At 36.0% G+C, this 22852-nt stretch overlaps 1 protein-coding gene across 1 annotated transcript in view; it reads right to left on the bottom strand.

The window, feature by feature from the left end:
* Positions 1–22852, bottom strand: part of IQUB (IQ motif and ubiquitin domain containing) — a 73637-nt gene that overhangs the window by 34911 nt on the left and 15874 nt on the right. The window contains exons 5-8 of the mRNA XM_082472549.1: positions 21614–21775; positions 21350–21522; positions 20979–21134; positions 6838–7063 (exon numbers count right to left, since the gene is read on the bottom strand). Of these exons, the coding sequence (XP_082328675.1) occupies positions 6838–7063; positions 20979–21134; positions 21350–21522; positions 21614–21775 (717 nt within the window). The remainder of the gene's footprint in view (positions 1–6837; positions 7064–20978; positions 21135–21349; positions 21523–21613; positions 21776–22852) is intronic.

The raw sequence follows: 22852 nt of genomic DNA on the forward strand, positions 1-22852 counted from the left end.
TGTCCTATCCAGGCCTAGTTCCTCTTTAATATATGGCATACCAAATTTCTGACAAGATGGAGGTTTATATACAGGCTGTTAACTCCAACTCCTCTCTCCTAAGTTCTTCTAGAAATGATACAGGAAACATGAAATGGGGGAGGAGAGGGAGAGACCGGAAGCAGTACTGGAAATCAGAGAGAGGTGTGATCCATGTGGTAGAAATCTTAGGGCAATTTCCGTAAGACACAGTGCAGATTCGAATGGAAGACACTCAAGGAGGCACAAATGTCGTCCCCCAAACTGCTGTTGTCTCATCTCAGAAAGTGGACCCTCTAGCAGAAGGTAGTAAACCTTAACTCGGGAATCAGAACTAGAGAAAAGGGTAGGCTATGAATCCATTTGATAGTTTACCTGTTTTAAGAACGTCCTTGAAAAACTTTAAGAAGGAATAAAAAAAGAATGCTTACATTTCAAATCATTGCAGAAAAGAGTAACAATCATAAATGTTTGTGCAGAAAAAGACAAAAAAATTAGAAATAAAAAGCATAAAGCAAGATGAGAGAAGCAAAATCAGGCATAATCGTTATATTGAAAAATATGAAATGGTTCGATTTTTTTGACTGAAAATAAAATATTATGGTTTTTAAAAAATTCAATGACATGATGTTTTTGGAAGGCACAAAGTGATGCCAAAGACTGAGGTTAAACATAAAAGGATGGTAAATATGAACAACAAAAAAGACAGATACAGCAATATTAATATATTGAAAATAGGGGGGGAAAACACTCAAAATTCATCCCTTGGAGTAGAAGATAATTTTATGATGAAAGGTATGACTCTCATGAATATTTATGCTGAAAATCACATCCCATCAAGCTACAAAAAGCAAAACTTCTATCAGTTATAAACACTACTGTGGTGAGTATATTTTATATTATATAAACATAAATAAAATACAAATGAGTTAATCTATGACAGTCAAGTAAAGAAGAATTAAAAACAAACAATATCTGACACAGTATGGTTAACAAATTTAAACTAATTAATATACATCAAGCTCTGAACACCAAAGTCTGAAAATATATCTTATTTTCAAAGTTCTAGGAAGCATTTATATAAATTTATATAAATTCTAGGAGTAGGAATGGAAGAAAACATAAATCCCCCAAATCAGAAATGTCGAAAACTGCATTTTTTGACACAGTACAATTCAACTACAATTAATAACAAAAGTTTAAAAAAGAAATATATTCCCATCTGCTTGGAAATGTAAGAAATACTATCAAAAATAACATTTTAATCAAATAAGAAGTAAAAGGTATGAGAATACCTTTAACAATTAAGGAAAGAAAAAAAAAAGCACTACATATCAAAATGCATAGGATGAAACAAAAATTGCAGTAAGGTCAATTTGGGGGAATTTTACATAAACCTCAAATTTAAATCAGGCACCTGAAAAGTGTGTATTGGGGCAGGGAGCCGGGCAGAGTTATAAAAATCTGTAATGTATGTGACAGTTAATCACAAGCCTTCTCTGGGAGGTCATGTCTTCTGGGCACACCTCCCATTCTCCATGATTACTGAAAGATAACAGTATGGCTTTGATCCCCTGGGACAAACATTTGAACTGTGAACCTGAACTCATTTGAGCCATATTTGTTTTCTGTTCTTCACAGAACATGGAAGCAAAACAAAAGTAGAAACAGTGACCTACTGTTCTTTATTCTGAACAAATATTCCATAAAGTCACTCTAGTCTTTGACATTCATCACAATTCTTTTCAATGTGAACTTATTAGGTGCTTTACTACTGGAAAGCCATATTTAATTAGCCATGTAATTCTTTCCTTTTATGTAGAGATGATTTATTACTTTATTGTCAGAATGATGAAGCTTCAGAGTCTCATGAACTACACTCTGGCCATAGAATTAAGCCTATTTTTTATCTGAACTTCAAAAAACCTAGTTCCCTGATCTGGTTATTATATCAATACTTGTCAAAATCCTATCACTTCTTTGCCAATTCAAAATACTCAACTGCAATTTTTGAGCAATTATTATCTGAAAGAACTCTATAAGGTTTGATGGTACATACAAAAGTGAGAAAGACATAATGCCTTCTTGAAGGAGCAAACGTGTCTCTGCCTCTCCCTAGTTGGACAGACTGTAAAATCCTTCCACTGGGACAGAATTTTTGCTTGTCATTACATTTATCTTTACCCAAAAGCCTGACATTTTTCACCATTAGTTTTAAAGACTTCCTTTGGGTAAATCAACTCTTGACATAAGATTACTTCCTCTCATCTTCTATTAGATATGATTCAATCAAGTAAAATGTACTCTTCTGTTGTTATATTCCAGGCATGATTACTGTCTCATCGTGTTGCAGGGATATTTCAGAATATATTACATTTATATATAATTTATATAATTAGAAATTATATTTTCCTTCTTCTATTAAAATTTCAAGTTTACTTTAATACGAGTCCCTGCATTGAAAGGTAAGTATCTGAAGTCATAAGTGTTGCTTCTGGACCTCCTCTGTTACAACCACTGCCTTTCATGATATCTAGTTTTATAATTTTATCATATTATTTCTTCCTCCTCTCAAATTTCAATTTGAAATCATCCTGATCAGGTCAAGGACTTGTCACTTGTGTTCTTTATAAGAATCCCATTCTGTCTCTTACCAGGAATACATTATTCAGATACTGTACAGTTTGGTCTATTCGAAAAGAGGATTTGTAAATTTAAAAGCTAAATTGTGTTCAGCAAAAGGGTTGTAAATGTAAGTGCTAAATTATGTTATGAAAGTCCAGAAAATCCATGATTGATGAGCTTATCATTTAAGAGTAGTTTTACCAACCAAAAAACTTTAAAAATTTGACAATATCCATATACTAAAAGGCAGTATATGAATAAAGAGGAAGATTGCTTGCTTGTGGAAATAATAACTGAGAGTATTTACCTCATGGGATTATATGGATGTCCCCAGAAAGCAAATAAACACTGAATGATATTAGTAAGCGTATTTTACTTCCCAGTTTTACATTAGAAACCTTTGGGACCAGTAATAAATTTAGGCCACTAGGATATTTAAGCTATTCTGCCAACGTCAAAAAGCAATATACTGATCTGCTAGATTAATCCTTAAGTCCTGGGTGAATCTGGAGCTATACATATGTGTATTCAAATACGTTTATATCCATATATATTCAGATTTTGTATTTTGCTTAAATTATTAGTATGACTTTTAAAAAGGAAACAACCCAATGAAGCTAATTAGAAATATGAAAATAATGGACCTTAATTCCAGTAAGATTCTCCATTAGATGAACAAACTCCCTGTAAATCTATAGTAAAGGATAGAACATGGCATCAGAAAAATACCATGACCCACTACTAATAAGGAATAGAAAAACACAGGAACCAGGAACAGCTATATAAAACTGATTTTATAACTGATTTGACAGTTTCCAGAACTATACAGAGAAGACATTGAGAAAAATGAGAGATTCTTCCTGCTTTCATAAAATATATGCTCCCTGGGAATGATAATAAAAGCAAACAAAAAAAATTGGAATCCTGCATTAGTTTGCTAGGGCTGTCATTGCAAAGTACCACAGACTGGAAGGCTTAAATAACAGAAATTTATTTCCTCACAGTTCTGAAGGATGGAAGTTCAAGATCAAGGTGATGGCAGGATTAGTTTCTCCTGAGGGCCTCTCTCCTGGGCTTGTAAAGGACCACCTTCCTCCACTGTCTTCACATGACCTTCTCTCTGTGCATGTCTGTGTCCTAATCTCCTCTTCTTATAAGGATACCAGTCATACTGGACTAGGGTCCCATATGAGCTCACTTTTTCTTCATTAGTTCTTTAAAGGCCCTATCTCCAAACACAGTCACATTCCGAGGTACTGGACGTTAGAACGTCAACATCTGAATTTGGGGGGAACATAATTCAGCCCATAACAGATGTCAATAACGTCCAATATTTTTAAAGAAAAAGATATGAAAGCAACCAGTTCCTTTCAAAAAATACATTTATCTTATAACCTTAACTTACATTCTTGGACAAATTACCTAATTTCCAGGGTCTGAAGTTCAACTATAAAATTAAAGGATAGTACTAAAATATAAAGTCCATACACATTCTAAAATTTCTGAGATCTGATAAACTTGCTATTTCCAAACAAGAAACAGCAGAACATACAATATTTTGTCTGTCACTGGCAGTTTATACGCATCTGCTTTTTAAAATTCTTATCACAGACTGGAAGCCTGAATGGAAAAAAAACCAAGAAAGATTCAGACTGAAAGCCCAGGGCCAGATCTGTCAAAGGACTGGGGCCAGGGAGTCTCCAGAAGCTAGGAGTCAAGGGACCTTGAGATCAAGAGGTAATAATTAGAGAAGAGTCAGAAAACACCATTTCCACAAGTTAAAACAAGACAAAGGGTAGAAGGTTCAATTCAACAAAGATTTATTGGACATAATGAACAAGGTCCTATCTGGTGCCCTAGGTACAGACATGGACAGTTAAGAGAATGGTATGCACAGAGAATAATGGGGCAAGGAAAAGAGGAGCTGAGCCTAATCCATGCTGCTAAGAGAGGTTTCCTAAAGATAATGACTCCTATACCGAGTCTGAGATAAGAGTGACCAGTCAGATCAAGGAAAGAAGTTGCCCTCAACATATTGCTATAAGAAAAAAAAAAGAAGAAGAAGACATAAAAATCAAACACTGGGGCTTCCCTGGTGGTGCAGTGGTTGAGAATCTGCCTGCCAATGCAGGGGACACGGGTTCGAGCCCCAGTCTGGGAAGATCCCACATGCTGCGGAGCAACTGGGCCCGTGAGCCACAATTACTGAGCCTGCGCGTCTGGAGCCTGTGCTCCGCAACAAGAGAGGCCGCGATAGTGAGAGGCCCGCGCACCGCGATGAAGAGTGGCCCCCGCTTGCCGCAACTAGAGAAAGCCCTCGCACAGAAATGAAGACCCAACACAGCCATAAATAAAATTAAAAACAAAAACAAAAAAAAAACACACTGTTGCCCAGAGATAGTCTTGTCTTTGATACAGCATATTATCTTATATAGTTAAATTCATTTTCCTAAATTGATATCATTTTGCTTTTATTACTAAGGAACAGGTTACCTGGAGGAAAAGTTAAACTTTTGTTATTAGGAGTTGTAATTCAAACTATGCAATTGTCACTATAAGCCACAAGAGGGCAACAGTTTCAAACACTGGAGTAAAGAATATGGAACGAAAACTATAGTAAATAGAAGAGCTATGTAAATTACTGAGATTGTGAACCAGAATTTTAACTACAACAAAACAGAACTTTAAATTATTCTTAGAGTTCTAATTTAGAATTTTAGGCCTGGAAGAAAACTAAGAGATGTCTCTTTTATGTAAGAAATTTCATTTTCATTTTCTTCCACTTATCAGAGATAGATGTATTACTATTGCTTGTTAGACCTAGTGTTTAACTGTATCATCTTCAGTAAATAGCATATTATCATATAGCTATTTAAATAGACCTGATATCTGACACCTAAAATTGTATTCGATTAGAGAGGAAAGGATGACCTGAGTAACAGAGCACATAGTAACGTCCACAAATAAACAGTATATAAAGAAACAACGTTATAGTAAGAAAATTTACTTAAAGTTAATATTATGAATAATCATAGAGAAATCAAAGACTATTATTTCTTTGGATAAAAAGACCGTATTCAACTAAAAAAAAAACTGAGGCTACTTTTAATTTTTTTAATTCTTCTATGTCATCACAAGAGCCCAACTTCACTTTCCGGTATCTAAGGTAACAAATAACTCTTCTGTTCTGGTTACTTCCACTTTAGAGGTACTCTTGGGAAAGCAGAAGCTAGAGACAGTTGCATGGCTACATCCCTGGGTTTCCCTTCATTCATTCACTTATTCATTCTACCAGTATTTGTTGGGCATGTGCGCTAAGCACAGAAAAAGAGACCATCCAAAAAATAAATGAGTCATTCACTTACAGAGCTTACAGTCCAGTAGTGAAATTAATGTTAAAAAAAAAAGTATTGTGGTGTTATAAATGAAAAGTTGGTGTGCAGTGAGAACCATAAGATGATAGTAGGATGTCCAAGTTGCACTGTCAATCACAAAAGCCTGTGAGTAGGTGATATTTAAGCTGAGATTAGAAGGTGGGTATTGGGGAAAAGCTTCAAGAAGAACAGTGTATATACTGCCCAAAGTAGGGAGTGATTGGCTTGTTCAAGTAACGGACGTTTTTAACTGTGTCAATGACTAGCACACATCCTATGGAAGAAATAAGCCATAAAATCAAATGTGTAGAGAACATATATACATATACATATATATATATATATATATATTTATAATCATTAGTAGAGGGGAATAAAAAGGTATCTCCTGAAAAGAGCAGAATCAGAGACAGAATGCTGGACTGAGGGGTTCAAGACAGTTCAACTCTGAGTTCACAAATTCCCAAGACCATCAGAGAAACAGACTGGGCAATACTTTCTCCTTTTATCTCATAGGGATGAGGAGCAAATGAGATAACATACTAAAACTGAATAATTCACAGAGCCGTGGTCACATTTTATTCATCCATTGTTAATATAAAAGCGTTTCCAATTTCACTCCAGCCTTAATTCCTGTCCCAAATGTAAGACATTATTCATCTTTTAAAATTCTCTAGTCCAGATACCCCAGACGTCTTCCTAAAATAATAAGGTCCCCCTTTTGTCTTTAGTAAAATAATAATAAGGTCCCCCTTTTGTCTTTAGTAAACCTGTTTTTCCTACTAATGAAAAATTATAAAATTAATATTTTATGCAAAGCCTAGTTCAAACTTACGTTCTAGTGCATTGTAAAGAAGTTCAAAATCTTCTTTTGTTTGAGGATTATGCCTCCGGTAATAATCCAATTTCATCCACTCTTCTTTTTCTCTTATCTTCCTTAGTTCTTCCTGTGCTTCCCACTGCAACCTTAACATTTTCTGTCTTTTTAAACTGTCTACCACAACTTTAGCATGCCATCGTCTGTAGTAAGTCTGTATCACAATTACCTATACTTAAAGGAAATAAAATATGGTCAACCTTATTACACAATGAAAGGCAACAATGACGATTTCTATTCCAATTCAATAAGTACTAAAAAATACTGAGAGTCTAGTTTCAGCTCTATGCCATGTATTCTCACATACATTATAACAGAAAGGTCATAGATAATGCACATCAGCTATGTGACTTTGAAATCTAGTAGCAAGTATACCTTCACAGGAGGCAGTTAGTATGAAGTTAAGGGCACAGGGTCTGGAGTACAGCCTAGCTTAAATCTTCCCTCTGCTACTCACTAGTTAGTTAATTTGGGGTAAGTTACTTGCCATCTCTGTGCTTTAGTACCCTCAGGTGCAAAATAGTGATAATAATACTATGCATATAAAGTGCTTACCTCAAGCCTGGTACACCACAAGTCCTCAATAAATACTATTATTGTTATGAATATTAATTACCTACTTTTTCTTAATTGTCATTAGCATAGGCTCATATCTTTTAAAAAATGGTATTTACTAACCACACAGTGGGTAGGTTATATGTGGAAACCATCAAAGCAAACATGTATTTATTAAATTGTGAGAAAAATATATATGTCTGAAGGTATATAATACAGTACTAGAGTCACAAAAAGCTTGCGATATAACTGAGAGATTTTTTGTTTTTATTTAGTAAACTCATTTTAAAAAAGTAAAATATAGAGAGGCTAGATCAAGTTTGAGGGTAGAGAATATGCTGACACGTCCCTTCCCCTCATCCTAACCCCTGATGACTACAGAAAAATTATAGAAGCAGAAATCAATAAAGATATTGGATCATACTGAAGGAGTCCTCCAACAGAACAGAAACTTTAAAGAATTCTCTTCAGGAAAGGAGGTACGTGGAATAAATTGAAGAAGGAATTAGTGTTACAGCTCTTTTAAAATTTGTCTCAGGTTTTCCGGTCCACACCGGAATACCTCCCACGGAGCAGGGGTGGAATTTGAAGGAATCTACAGCCTAATCATGCACTGGAGAGGCAAGCTAGAAAAGAGCGAAGTGTCTCTAAGATGTTTCAACCCCAAAACCGGTGGATCCTGTGAGCTGAAGGGATCTTAGGGCAACTAACAAGGTGACTGCTTGAAAAATGCAAAAGGGACAGGGAAAAGCAAAGGCAAAATTGCTTTACCTAAAACAATTTAGGTAAAGAGCATCAGAGGTATCTGCCTCTAGGCAAGAGTGGCTAGTGTCCCAGAAAGCTGGTGACACCAGAATGAATAGAAGCCCCCTCTCCAGAAAACTAGCTGCCTCCCAGAATCAAGCCTTGTGCATCCCCGAAAGCCACTGAGGTAAGGCTACAGTAAACAAATATGTTGTAGCACTTTGCACATCAGGAATTTCAAATACTCTTGAGTACACACCCAAGAGTAACCAAAGATTTGAGAACAGCCAACAGAATAAAAGGTTTCTCATTCAACGTAGAAGAATTTACATTGGTGTGAAAGAGAATTACTAGAACAGAGGTTCTCAAAGTATGGTGGCCAGACCACCAGCAGCAGCAGCATCTGGAAAATTGTTAGAAATCCAGATTCTCAGGCCCACCCCAGAGTTACTGAATCAGAAATTCTGGGGTGGGCATGGATTCTGTATATTTACAAGTTTTCCAGATGTTCTGCTGCATGCCAAAGTTTTAGAACCACTCTTTTAGAGTAAAACAAAACAAAGCAAAAGAAAAAACAAGACCAGACTAGATAGAGTTAACATTTTCAGAGAGAAAGGAAAGACTGTTGAATCAGTACAAAAGAAGCAACAAAAGACTGTGACAACATTTTTATTGTTGAAATTTTTAAAAAATCAGTACAATGTGTTTATTTTGGGGGCTATTAAACTTGTTAAACTCATTAAGGATATTAAAACACAGTTGTTTAAACAACTTAGTTTTTCCCTTCTTGCATGACACTCCAGGGATTGGTAAGCAGTTTAGGGCTAGGAGGAAGCTCTGTGCTGCATTACAAATGGCTTCCTACTTGTGTTTCCTAGTGGCTGATCCACTTATCATCATCTTCTAGTCAGTAGGATGGGGGAAAAGACAACAGAATTGCAACCCAGTTGCTTTAAGAGCAATATCCAGAAGGGGCACACATCATTTCCCCTCACATTCCTTTATTCCAGGCCTTAGTTCCTTGGCCTCACCAACATACAAAAGAGGTTATAAAATGTACTTTTCAGTGTTGCAGCCTCATGCCCAGCTTAAGCTTTACTACGATGGGAAGAATAGGTATCAGCCAATAACTAGTAATCTATTCTGCTGATCTACAGAATGTGCAGAGTCTAAGAGGGAATTAGTAAGCAAGAAACTTAGACAAGAAAATCTTTTAGAATGCAGGGTGAAAGGTCGTAAAAATTAGAAAGAATGGAGGAATATTAAGAGACATGGAAGATAAATGTAGACATTCCAAAATATGTCTGATACAAGTTCCAGACAGAATGAAGAAAGTTGGATTAGAGAAACTGCTCAAAATATAATAGAAGAGGATTTCCCCAAACTAAAGACATGAGTTCTCAGACAGAAAGGATCCATCACCAAGTCTCAAGCACATCACAGTAAGATTACTAAGGATTAGGTGAAAATCCTAAAAGCTTCCAGAAAGAGGAAACAAAGAACTGAGAAATCCCATTGACATCAGACTTTTAATCAAAAACATCTTCAAAGATATAGAATAAAATAATTTTGAAAATAAGTTTGAATCTAACGTTCTACACCCACTCAGACTAAAACCCAAAATGAGGTTCATTCAATAGGACTTAGATGGTTCACCTCCCATGTGTAATATCTGAAATAATTACTAGAGAATATGTTCCAACAAGAACAATAAAGAGGGGGAGACCTTCAAGATGGCAGAGGAGTAAGACGTGGAGATCACCTTCCTCCCCACAAGTACATCAAAAATACATCTACATGTGGGACAACTCCTACAGAACACCTACTGAACGCTGGCAGACCTCAGACTTCCCAAAAGGCAAGAAACTCCCCACGTACCAGTGTAGGGCAAAAGAAAAAAGAAAGAACGGAGACAAAAGAATAGGGACGGGACCTGCACCTCTGGGAGGGAGCTGTGAAGGAGGAAAGGTTTCCACACACTAGGAAGCCCCTTCACTGGTGGAGACCGCGGGGGGCGGAGGGGGGAAGCTTCGGAGCCACGGAGGAGAGCGCAGCCACAGGGGTGCGGAGGGCAAAGCGGAGAGATTCCTGCACAGAGGATCGGTGCCGACCAGCACTCACCAGCCCGAGAGGCTTGTCTGCTCACCCGCTGGGGCAGATGCGGACTGGGAGCTGAGACTAAGGTTTCGGAGGTCGGATCCCAGGGAGAGGACTGGGGTTGGCTGCGTGAACACAGCCTGAAGGGAGCTAGTGCCTGACAGCTAGCCGGGAGGGAGTCCGGGAAAATGTCTGGACTTGCCTAAGAGGCAAGAGACCATTGTTTCAGGGTGTGTGAGGAGAGGGGATTCAGAGCACCACCTAAACGAGCTCCAGAGACGGGCAGAAGCCGCAGCTATCAGCTCGGACACCAGAGACGGGCATGAAATGCTAACACTGCTGCTGCAGCCACCAAGAATCCTGTGTGCAAGCACAGGTCACTATCCACACTCCCCCGAGAGCCTGTGCAGCCCGCCACTGCCAGGATAAATCCAAGGAGAAACACACCAAGACACATATTAATCAAACTATCAAAAATTAAATACAAAGAAAAAATATTGAGAGCAGCAAAGGAAAAGCATCAAACAACATACAAGGGAATTCCCATAAGGTTAACAGTTGATCTTTCAGCAGAAACTCTGCAAGCCAGAAGGGAGTGGCAAAACATATTTAAAGTAATGCAAGGGAAAAACCTACAACCAAGATTGCTCTACCCAGCAAGGATCTCATTCAGATTCGACGGAGAAATTAAAACCTTTACAGGCAAGCGAAGGCTAAAAGAATTCACCACCACCAAACAAGCTTTACAACAAATGCTAAAGGAACTTCTCTAGGCAAGAAACACAAGAGAAGGAAAACACCTACAATAACAAACCCAAAACAATTAAGAAAATGGTAATAGGAACGTACATATCGATAATTACCTTCAATGTAAGTGGATTAAATGCTCCACCCAAACACCTAGACTGGCTGAATGGACACAGAAACAAGACCTGTATATATGCTGTCTACAAGAGACCTACTTCAGACATAGGGCCACATACAGACTGAAAGTGAGGGGATGGAAAAAGATATTCCATGCAAATGGAAACCAAAAGAAAGCTGGAGTAGCAATTCTCATATCAGACAAAATACACTTTAAAACAAAGACAATTACAAGAGACAAAGAAGGACACTACATAATGATCAAGGGATCAATCCAAGAAGAAGATATAACAATTGTAAATATTTATGCGCCCAACATAGGAACACCTCAATACATAATGCAAACGCTAACAGCCATAAAAGGGGAAATCGACAGTAACACAATCATAGTAGGGGACTTTAACACCCCACTTTCACCAATGGACATATCACCCAAAATGAAAATAAAAAAGGAAACACAAGCTTTAAATGACACATTAAACAAGATGGACTTAACTGATATGTATAGGACATTCTATCCAAAAACAACAGAATGCACTTTCTTCTCACGTGCTCATGGAACATTCTCCAGGATAGACCATATCTTGGGTCACAAATCAAGCCTTGGTAAATTTAAGAAAATTGAAATAGTATCAAGTATCTTTTCCGACCACAACACTATGAGACTAGATATCAATTACAGGAAAAAAAAACTGTAAAAAATACAAACACATGGAGCCTAAACAGTGTGCTACTAAATAACAAAGAGATCACTGAAGAAATCAAAGAGAAAATCAAAAACTACCTAGAAACAAATGACAATGAAAACACGATGACCCAAAACCTATGGGATGCAGCAAAAGCAGTTCTAAGAGGGAAGTTTATAGCAATACAATCCTACCTCAAGAAACAAGAAAAATCTCAAATAAACAACCTAAACTTACACCTAAATCAATTAGAGAAAGAAGAAGAAAAAAACCCCAAAGTTAGCAGAAGGAAAGAAATCATAAAGATCAGATCAGAAATAAATGAAAAAGAAATGAAGGAAACAATAGCAAAGATCAATAAAACTAAAAGCTGGTTCTTTGAGAAGATAAACAAAATTGATAAACCATTAGCCAGACTCATCAAGAAAAAAACGGAGAAGACTCAAATCAACAGAATTAGAAACGAAAAAGGAGAAGTAACAGCTGACACTGAAGAAATACAAAGGATCGTGAGCAATTACTACAAGCAACTATATGCCAATAAAATGGACAACCTGGAAGAAATGGACAAATTCTTAGAAAAGCACAACCTTCCGAGACTGAACCAGGAAGAAATAGAAAATATAAACAGACCAATCACAAGCACTGTAATTGAAACTGTGATTAAAAATCTTCCAACAAACAAAAGCCAAGGACCAGAGAACTTCACAGGCAAATTCTATCAAACATTTAGAGAAGAGCTAACACCCATCCTTCTCAAACTCTTCCAAAATATAGCAGAGGGAGGACCACCCCCAAACTCATTCTACGAGGCAACCATCACTGATACCAAAACCAGACAAAGATGTCACAAAAAAAGAAAACTACAGGCCAATATCACTGATGAACATAGATGCATAAATCCTCAACAAAATACTAGCAAACAGAATCCAACAGCACATTAAAAGGATCATACACCATGATCAAGTGGGGTTTATCCCAGGAATGCAAGGATTCTTCAATATATGCAAATCAATCAATGTGATACACCATATTAACAAACTGAAGGATAAAAATCATATGATAATCTCAATAGATGCAGAAAAAGCTTTCAACAAAATTCAATACTCATTTATAATAAACTCTCCAGAAAGTAGGCATAGAGGGAACTTACCTCAACATAATAAAGGCCATATATGACAAACCCATAGCCAACATCATTCCCAATGGTGAAAAACTGAAGCCATTTCCTCTAAAATCAGGAACAAGACAAGGTTGCCCACTCTCACCACTATTATTCAACATAGTTTTGGAAGTCCTAGCCACAGCAAGAGAAGAAAAAGAAATAAAAGGAATCCAAATTGGAAAAGAAGAAGTAAAACTGTCACTGTTTGCAGATGACATGATACTATACATAAAGAATCCTAAAGATGCTACCAGAAAACTACTAGAGCTAATCAATGAATCTGGTAAAGTAGCAGAATACAAAATTAATGCACAGAAATCTCTTGCATTCCTATATACTAATGATGAAAAATCTGAAAGACAAATTAAGGAAACACTCCCACTTACCATTGCAACAAAAAGAATAAACTAGCTGGGAATAAACCTACCTAAGGAGACAAAAGACCTGTATGCAGAAAACTATAAGACACTGATGAAAGAAATTAAAGATGATACCAACAGATGGAGACATATACCATGTTCTTGGATTGGAAGAATCAACATTGTGAAAATGACTATACTACCCAAAGCAATCTACAGATTCAATGCAATCCCTATCAAACTACCAATGGCATTTTTCACAGAACCAGAACAAAAATTTTCACAATTTGTATGGAAACACAAAAGACCCCGAATAGCCAAAGCAATCTTGAGAAAGAAAAATGGAGCTGGAAGAATCAGGCTCCCTGACTTCAGACTATACTACAAAGCTACAGTAATCAAGACAGTATGGTACTGGCACAAAAACAGAAATATAGATCAATGGAACAAGATAGAAAGCCAAGAGATAAACCCACACACATATGGTCACCTTATTTTTGATAAAGGAGGCAAGAATATACAATGGAGAAAAAACAGCCTCTTCAATAAGTGGTGCTGGGAAAACTGGACAGCTACGTGTAAGAGAATGAAATTAGAACACTCCTTAACACCATACACAAAAATAAGCTCAAAATGGATTAAAGACCTAAAAGTAAGGCCAGACACTATCAAACTCTTAGAGGAAAACATAGGCAGAACATTCTATGACATAAATCACAGCAAGATCCTTTTTGACCCACCTCCTAGAGAAATGGAAATAAAAACAAAAATAAACAAGTGGGACCTAATGAAACTTAAAAGCTTTTGCACAGCAAAGGAAACCATAAACAAGACGAAAAGACAACCCTCAGAATGGGAGAAATATTTGCAAATGAAGCAACTGACAAAGGATTAATCTCCAAAATTTACAAGCAGCTCATGCAGCTCAATATTAAAAAAACAAACAATCCAATTCAAAATTGGGAAGAAGACCTAAATAGACATTTCTCCAAAGAAGATATACAGATTGCCAACAAACACATGAAAGGATGCTCAACATCACTAATCATTAAAGACATGCAAATCAAACCACAATGAGGTATCACCTCACACCAATCAGAATGGCCATCATCAAAAAATCTACAAACAATAAATGCTGGAGAGGATATGGAGAAAAGGGCACCCTCTTGCACTGTTGGTGGGAATGTAAATTGATACAGCCACTATGGAGAACAGTATGGAGGTTCCTTAAAAAACTAAAAATAGAACTACCATATGACCCAGCAATGGTAGCAATGACCCAGCAATCCCACTACTGGGCATATACCCTGAGAAAACCATAATTCAAAACGAGTCATGTACCCCAATGTTCACTGCAGCACTGTTTACAATAGCCAGGTCATGGAAACAACCTAAGTGTCCATCGACAGATGAATGGATAAAGAAGATGTGGCACATATATACAGTGGAATATGACCCAGCCATAAAAAGAAACGAAATTGAGTTATTTGTAATGAGTTGGATGGACCTAGAGTCTGTCATACAGCGTCAAGTAAGTCAGAGAGAGAAAAACAAATACCGTATACTAACACATATATATGGAATCAAAAGAAAAAAAAAGGTTCTGAAGAACCTAGGGGCAGGAAAGGAATAAAGTCGCAGATGTAGAGAATGGACTTGAGGACACAAGGAGGGGGAAGTGGGGAAGGGTAAGCTAGGACGAAGTGAGAGAGTGGCATTGACATATATACACTACCAAATGTAAAATAGATAGCTAGTGGGAAGCAGCCACATAGCACAGGGAGATCAGCTTGGTGCTTTGTGACCATCTAGAGGGGTGGGATAGGGAGGGTGGGAGGGAGACACAAGAGGGAGGGGATAGGGGGATATATGTATATATACAGCTGATGCGCTTTGTTATACAGCAGAAACTAACACAACATTGTAAAGCAATTATACTCTAATAAAGATGTTAGGAAAAAAATCAAAAAAATAAAATAAACTAAAAAAATAAAAAGAACAACAACAAAAGAACAATAAAGGGGAAACATTAAAGAAGTAAGCAAAAACTTCCAAAAAAGGTTTTAAGCTAAATATAACATATTTGAAAAAATTCATATATATTATATTGATGTAAATATATAAAAACAATCTGAAGTTATAATTATATAGTAAATTATAATGATGTAATATACATACAACTGTAATTCCAGATCAAGTCCTCACTGAATGGGAGGAGTGAGTGAGGAGGAGGAAGAAATGAAGAAAAGCCTGCCAGGGTCCTGACTTGTTCATGGAAAAGATACAGAAGCTGATTAAATATGCATTTGGTATTAAAAAATTAAGTCCATTAAAATTTTTTTATGAATAACCACTAGAAAAATAGAAACAAAGTACCTACTTCTGACCTATGAAAGAACAAAAAAATGGAAAAGTTTAGTCAAATCAAAAAAAAAAAAAGGTTAGTAAAAAAAACCAAACAAGAATAAATAGTAAATCAAAAACAAAATGAGATGGCAGGAATGAGTACAAAAATATCAGTAGTCACACATAATATAATCTTGCTTACAACAAGAAAGATACAAATACTAAGCATTGAACTCAAGAAGTTCAAGAATAAAATAAACATGATACAAACAGAAAGGTATCAATCAAGATAGAAGCAAGTATTAAATTGAAATTTACTCCTTTTACTGGCTTTTAACCAATCCCTCTGTTTACAGCTCACATCTCACTTCCATCTTCCACAGAACCTCCAGTTCACTTTCCAAGATTCTGTGGGGCAAACTGATTTGGTTCTTGATGCCATCCCCCTTGGCAGGCATTTAGATTTTCACTTCCTCTGCTCAAGTAAGTCAAGTTAACACTTCCCCATCTGCTTTACAACTTTAAAAACTCGACTGACATTTACTCTTCTCTCTTCCCATATATTCTTTGTTCCTGTATGTTTATGCTTTTCTTATTCCCTTAATATCATTTTATCCGAGTTTGGAAAGTGTTGTAGTGTAGTGTAGTGTTGTCCATTTCCCCACCTAATAGCCTTTCTCTCCGACTTCCTTACTAACAAAATCTCAGTCTTACTGAGGAGCAACAAGATGAAACTTTAAAAATGTAATTATCACATAGTCCCAGCAGGGACAGTGAAGTCACATGACCCAGTTCAGGTTAATGAGATGCAAGTTGAATCACTGGCAGGGGCTTTCAGGGAAAATTCTTGAATGGCATCCATGGGACATGCTCCCTTGACTTCTCCCTTCTTGCAGAATGCAGACATTATGCTGAAGGTTGATTAACCATTTTATCATCATATAGTAACAAGCTCATGATAGTAAGATTAATTATTAGAGTGGAAGGGTAAAAGGAATTCAGGTTCCTGATGACATCACAGAGCCACCAGCCAGGCCCCGTACAGTAAGAAATTAAAAATTCGTTTGGACTGAGAAAATAAGAATCTATCAGGCTTGAATACCAGGCACAAATAAAGTCAGCTACAAAATTAATAGGAAGCAATATTTTTCCCAAGGACACTCTGCAGCTATAAAATGTCATAACAACCCCTTCTTTGAGTGACTACTATTTTCTTTCTCTCTGAGAAACTTTGTTCTCTAAAATCATAATCTATCATAAACTTTGCTGTCTGAAATTAGATCACTAAGAATGAAACACCCCACTCTTGCCTGGAGGATCTGTGTTATTTTGACAGAGAGAAGCAGCCTTGATTTACAACCAACGTGCTGAACTTCAGAGAAGAAACACATCCACATCTCTCTCCTAACTTTGTTACCAAAGGAACAGGACTCTCTGGTCCATGTCTCAGTCCAGACTTGATGCTGACCCATCTACACGCAACCTTGTTTTACAGAGACAATCAAAATACTGTAACACTTAAATTTCACCAAAACTTCACGCCTCCCCAAAAGTCTGTAATGACTCCACCTTTTCCTTTTGTGAAAATTAGTCTGGACTGAAAACGTAAACATTCTTCAGGCTGGAATAATTGCAGGCACTGATAAAGTCAACTACAAAGTTAGCCGCGTGGTCCCCCCGGTGAGCAGTCTCCTTCAGTGCAGCGAGTCAGCAGGCTGAGACTGCAGGCTCCTCTCTCGATGTCCTAAGCTAACTGGGCTAGAACAGCAGTCTAGCTCCAGGTTTCTTGTCAAGCAAAAAACAAAATCACTGCTTTCAAATTTTTTTATTCAAGCAAAATGATGCTAGGAAGTAGCAGAGATAAAATGCATATGCTTTGTATGTCATGTTTAGCTGATAACCCAAATAAACAACAGGGTAAAGGTGTCCATTTTTCCCCAACTGATCAATGTACTTCTGAGCAAGATCTGCAATTTTTCATGAAAACTGCAAACTTACTCTAAAATTCATATGGAAGAAAAACTTGCATTAATAGTCAAGACAGTCTTGAAAAGGAAGAACAATGAGGTAGAACCTAATGGACCAGGCCTCAAAATATATAACAAATCAGTAATAATTAAAGCAATACATTACTGACAGAGAAAAAAACATATACACTAATGAAAGAATGAAGAAATTAGAAACAGATGCATATATATATGAAAATGTAGTATACATTACTGTGGAGAGAATAAACTTGAATATTCATGGTACTCAGCAGTTGGCATTACATTTGGAAAAAATAAAATTTAACTCTTCTTCATATCATTTTTAAAAATCCAGATAAAGTTGTACACACACACCAACTATAAAAGAAAGTTATACTTATGACTGTGGGATGATACAGCCTTTTATAACAATACATAAAATGCAAAAACCATAAAAGGGAATATTAATAAGTTTGACTATAATGAAAGATATCATAAACTAAGTATGAGTGATAGGTTGAGAGAAAATATAAAAATATATTTAACATCTATAAGGAGACAACAATTTTTTAAAATAATATGTGCTACTGGTGAAGTCAGCATGGAATGGGCTCTTATAAGTGGTTTATGCATACATCATTTGGTACAGTATTTCTGAAAAACACTTTGGTAATATCTAAAACTTTTAAAAAGTCATCATTTTTTCCCCTAGTAATTCAACTTCTAACATCTTCTCTAAGTATTTTTTAAATGCACACTACAATTTATATAGCATTAAGATTTTGATGAAAACGTGTCTATATGCCCTAAAAAAGAAAGTAATTAAATTATAGTGTTAACATTGTGCAATAATATAATGCCATTAAATTGTTTATAATAAATACTAAAAGGCAGAGAAATGATTGTGATATAATGTTAGGTGTACAAGAAACTTCTTTAAAATTCCATGTATAATTACCTCCCAATGGAAAGTAAGAAAAAGAAAAATCTGAGTGAGGAATTTTCTGCAAATTTTTTTTATGATTTCTTTCCATTTGGAAAAAAAGAAGGAAAATACCATATTGACTATGTTTAGGGTTAGATACTGAATAAATTTTTGTTTAAGATGTATGGTGACAGAATATCAACAAAGAGACAGAAATTTTAAAAAAAGAACCAAGTGGAAATTTAGGAGTTTAATAGTAAAATAACTGAAATGAAAACACAAAAAGCAGGCTCAACAGCAGATCTTAACTGGAAAAAGAAAGAACAATGAATTTGATGATAGATCATTAGAAACCATCTACTCTGAAGAAGAGGGGGAAAAAAAGGTAAACGAACAGAGACTCAGAGGACTTTAGGACACCATCAAGTATATAAGCATACACAAATACTAAAGGGAATTCTCCAAACTGAAAGAAAATGATATTAGATGTTAATTTTAACTCAAATGAAGAAATAAATAGCACCAGAAAAAGTAATTATGTAGGTAAAATATAAAAGACTGTATAAATACATTTTCCTCTTTTCTACTCTTATTTAAAAGTCAATTGCATAGGGCTTCCCTGGTGGCGCAGTGGTTGAGAGTCTGCCTGCCAACGCGGGGGACGCGGGTTCGAGCCCTGGTCTGGGAGGATCCCACATGCCGCGGAGCAGCTAGGCCCGTGAGCCACAATTGCTGAGCCTGCGCGTCTGGAGCCTGTGCTCCGCAACAGGAGAGGCCGCGATAATGAGAGGCCCGCGCACCGCGATGAAGAGTGGCCCCCGCTTGCCACAACTAGAGAAAGCCCTCGCACAGAAACGAAGACCCAACACAGCCATAAATAAATAAATAAATAATTAAAAAAAAAAAAAGTCAATTGCATAAAAACAATAATTATAAAAGGAATTACAGGGCTTAGAACACAAACAGAATGTACATGTTTGTATGATAATAGCACAAAGAACAAGGGATAAATTTGGAGTTCTATTGGAGCAAGGTTTCAATACTTTATTAAATTTCAGTTAGTATTAATACAAAGTATGTTGCTATAAATTGAGATGTATATTCTAATCCCTAGATTACACTTGGAGCAACCACTTAGCAAACAACTAAAAAAACTTTTTTAAACAATAAAGCAATAATAAAAAAGACGACCTCATTAAAATTGGACAAAGTATCTGAATATACATTTCTCCTAAGAATATATGTTAATAAGCACATGAAAAATATTCAGTATCATTACGCATCAGGGTATGCAAATCAAAACCACAATGAGATACCACTTCACACTCACTAGGATGGCAATAATCCAAAAGTGCTGATAAGGAAATGGAGAAACTGGGATCCTCACACACTGCTGGTGGGACATAAAATGGTGCAGCTGCCTTAGAAAACAGTCTGACAGTTCTTCAAAAAGGTTAAACAGAATTACCATATGAGGGCTTCTCTGGTGGCACAGTGGTTAAGAATCCGCCTGCCAATGCAGGGGACACAGTTTCAAGCCCTGGTCTGGGAAGATCCCACATGCCGCGGAGCAACTAGGCCTGTGCGCTACAACTACTGAGCCTGCACTCTGGAGCCCGTGAGCCACAACTACTGAAGCCCGCACGCCTAGAGCCCGTGCTCCGCAACAAGAGAAGCCACCGCGATGAGAAGCCCATGCACTGCAACAAAGAGTAGTCGCTGCTCACCACAACTAGAGAAAGCCCACGCACAGCAACAAAGACCCAACTCAGCCAAAAATAAATAAATAAATAAATAAATAAATAAATTACCATATGATCTAGCAATTACATTCCTAGGCAGATACCAAGAGAAATGAAAATACATATCCACATAAAAACTTGTACGTGAATGTTTATAGCAGCCTTATTCCTAATAGCCAACAAGTAGAAACAAATCAAATGTCTATCAACTGATAAATGGGCAAACAAATTGTGGTATATATATTGACCTACCTACAGTAGGTATATACAATTGGGTACATACAACGGAATATTATTTTGCAATATAGATTGCAATACATTGATACATGTTGCAACATGGATGAGCCTTGAAAACATTATGCTAAGTAAAAGAAACCAGTCACAAAAGACTACACATTGTATGATTACATGTATATGAAATAACCAGAATAAGCAAATCAATAGAGGCAGAAAGTAGATTAGTGGTTGCCTAAATCAGAAAGGATTGGAGGGAAATAGGGGCTGGCTGCTATTGGATGTGGGATTTCTTTCTGGGATAATGAGAATGTTCTAAAATTGACTGTGGTAATGGTTGCATAACTGTTTACATAGTAAAAAGTCATTTAGTATTCACCTATAATAAAAGTTATCTTACCGCCTTTAATCTTTTAGCATGGTATTCTGCTGCTGAAAAATATTTTCCTGGTGTTACCAGTCTATCAGTCATATTTGATACATACACACCAATTTTAGTCATCTGTGTGGATGTTGTATTTGTAGTTTGCTGGAGCTTTCTTCTCTGAAAAACTGTCTAAAATAAAAACATTTAAAAAATTTAAATAAATATCCACTATATACACATAAAGTGAGTAAAGAGCATATTTTCCTATACATTTAAGTTAATATCTTTTATTATTTTAATTACCATATAATTCCTTAGAAGATTTTAATTTTAGAGAGCTACACAGTAAAACGTTTGTTGATTCTGTAGCTTCAAAATCCTACATGGAAAAATAAAAATATTACCTGTGTATCCCTACAAAATGCATTCAGTTTTTCAGGAATCTTTTTAGGTACAGTTTGTGTTCCAGCATTGTGATATTCCATTCCTGTTACTTTATGTCTGAATCCACCAAGAAATGGTTTGTGAAAATCAGATTTTATAATCTCAACAGCTACTTCCTGGTACTGATCAATGCCTGAGGAGATAAAACCAAGATTAAATGAAAGTTCAACTACAAAGGGACTCTAAAAAAATACTTTATCTATAAGATATATCAAATAACTAACCAGTTTGTACTCTGACAGTTATGATTTGAGAGGCATCACTTGATCTATCTATTCTTTTGATTGGATATAGATCTGGATGTAAAGAAAAGATTTCCACTTGGACAATATCCTGGGGCTTAACTCCATGTTGTAGTAGCGTCTCATGATTTTTAATAATCATTCCTAAAAATGAGATAAAATTATAAGAAGTGTTATGGCAAAGAAATGATTATATGTACTCATTTTAAGGGATGGAAAACATCAATGGTGCTTATATGAACACATATTGTTTAATTACCAAATAGCGTATTGATGATGTCCACCTCTTGCTGTATTATTAGTATCAAAAACTCCACAATGGAAAAAATTAAGGTGGTACTCCTGAGCAAGAATTCAGTATTATAAGTAAAGTAAAAATACAACTCTCAACTCATCAGAAATACAAATATACAATAACCATGCAACTATAAACATTTAAAAATAAAAAACACATTCTATAATATGAGTAAAATCATATTCTAAACATCGATTCTCTAAAAAATCACAATGTTTTATACATAAGCATAGGACATATCCATATCAGGGAAAGCCTGATTATTTTAATACACACTCCTAATGTATACACTCAGAGTTCTAAAGAATCCCTTCCTTTCTGTTTCTATAATCAGAAATTCATATAAATTAATTCATGCCAAGGTAGAGCTAAGACTCAGTTTTTTGCTGAAAAAAGTGTACATCATCACCTTATTTTTATGTTTTATTGCTTCAACTTATACCCCCATCCTCACTGGTTTATTTCATAAACTGACTATAAATTTCTTTCTATATTTTAAGGCATACATAAATACGTACAATGTTACTGGCTGCTGTTTTGTATAATGATAGAAACTATATCAGTTTTCCAATGTATGTTCTTCCTAAATTACAATTAGGGATTTAACATAGCAAAGGTTTGTTTTACTCATTCTTAGAAATATGTCAGATACCACTAGTCTATTTTAGCTATGTTCAAGAAAGCACATTCAAAAATCTTTGAGTTTCAATTTCACCTTAAATTCTTAATTAAAAAAAATTAACGTTATATGGATTTTGCAATACGTTGAATAATGGCCCTAAAATATATCCATGTACATTCCTAGAGTCCATGAATGCTACCTTATATGGAAAAAGTGACTGCAGATTTTATTAAGTTAAGGATTTTGAGATGGGTAGATTATCCTGGATTATTCACATGAGCCTTAAATGTAATCAGAAGTGCCC

The sequence above is a fragment of the Balaenoptera physalus genome (genome assembly GCF_965194825.1).
Source record: "Balaenoptera physalus genome assembly, chromosome: 8".
NCBI classification, from domain to species: Eukaryota; Metazoa; Chordata; class Mammalia; order Artiodactyla; family Balaenopteridae; genus Balaenoptera; species Balaenoptera physalus.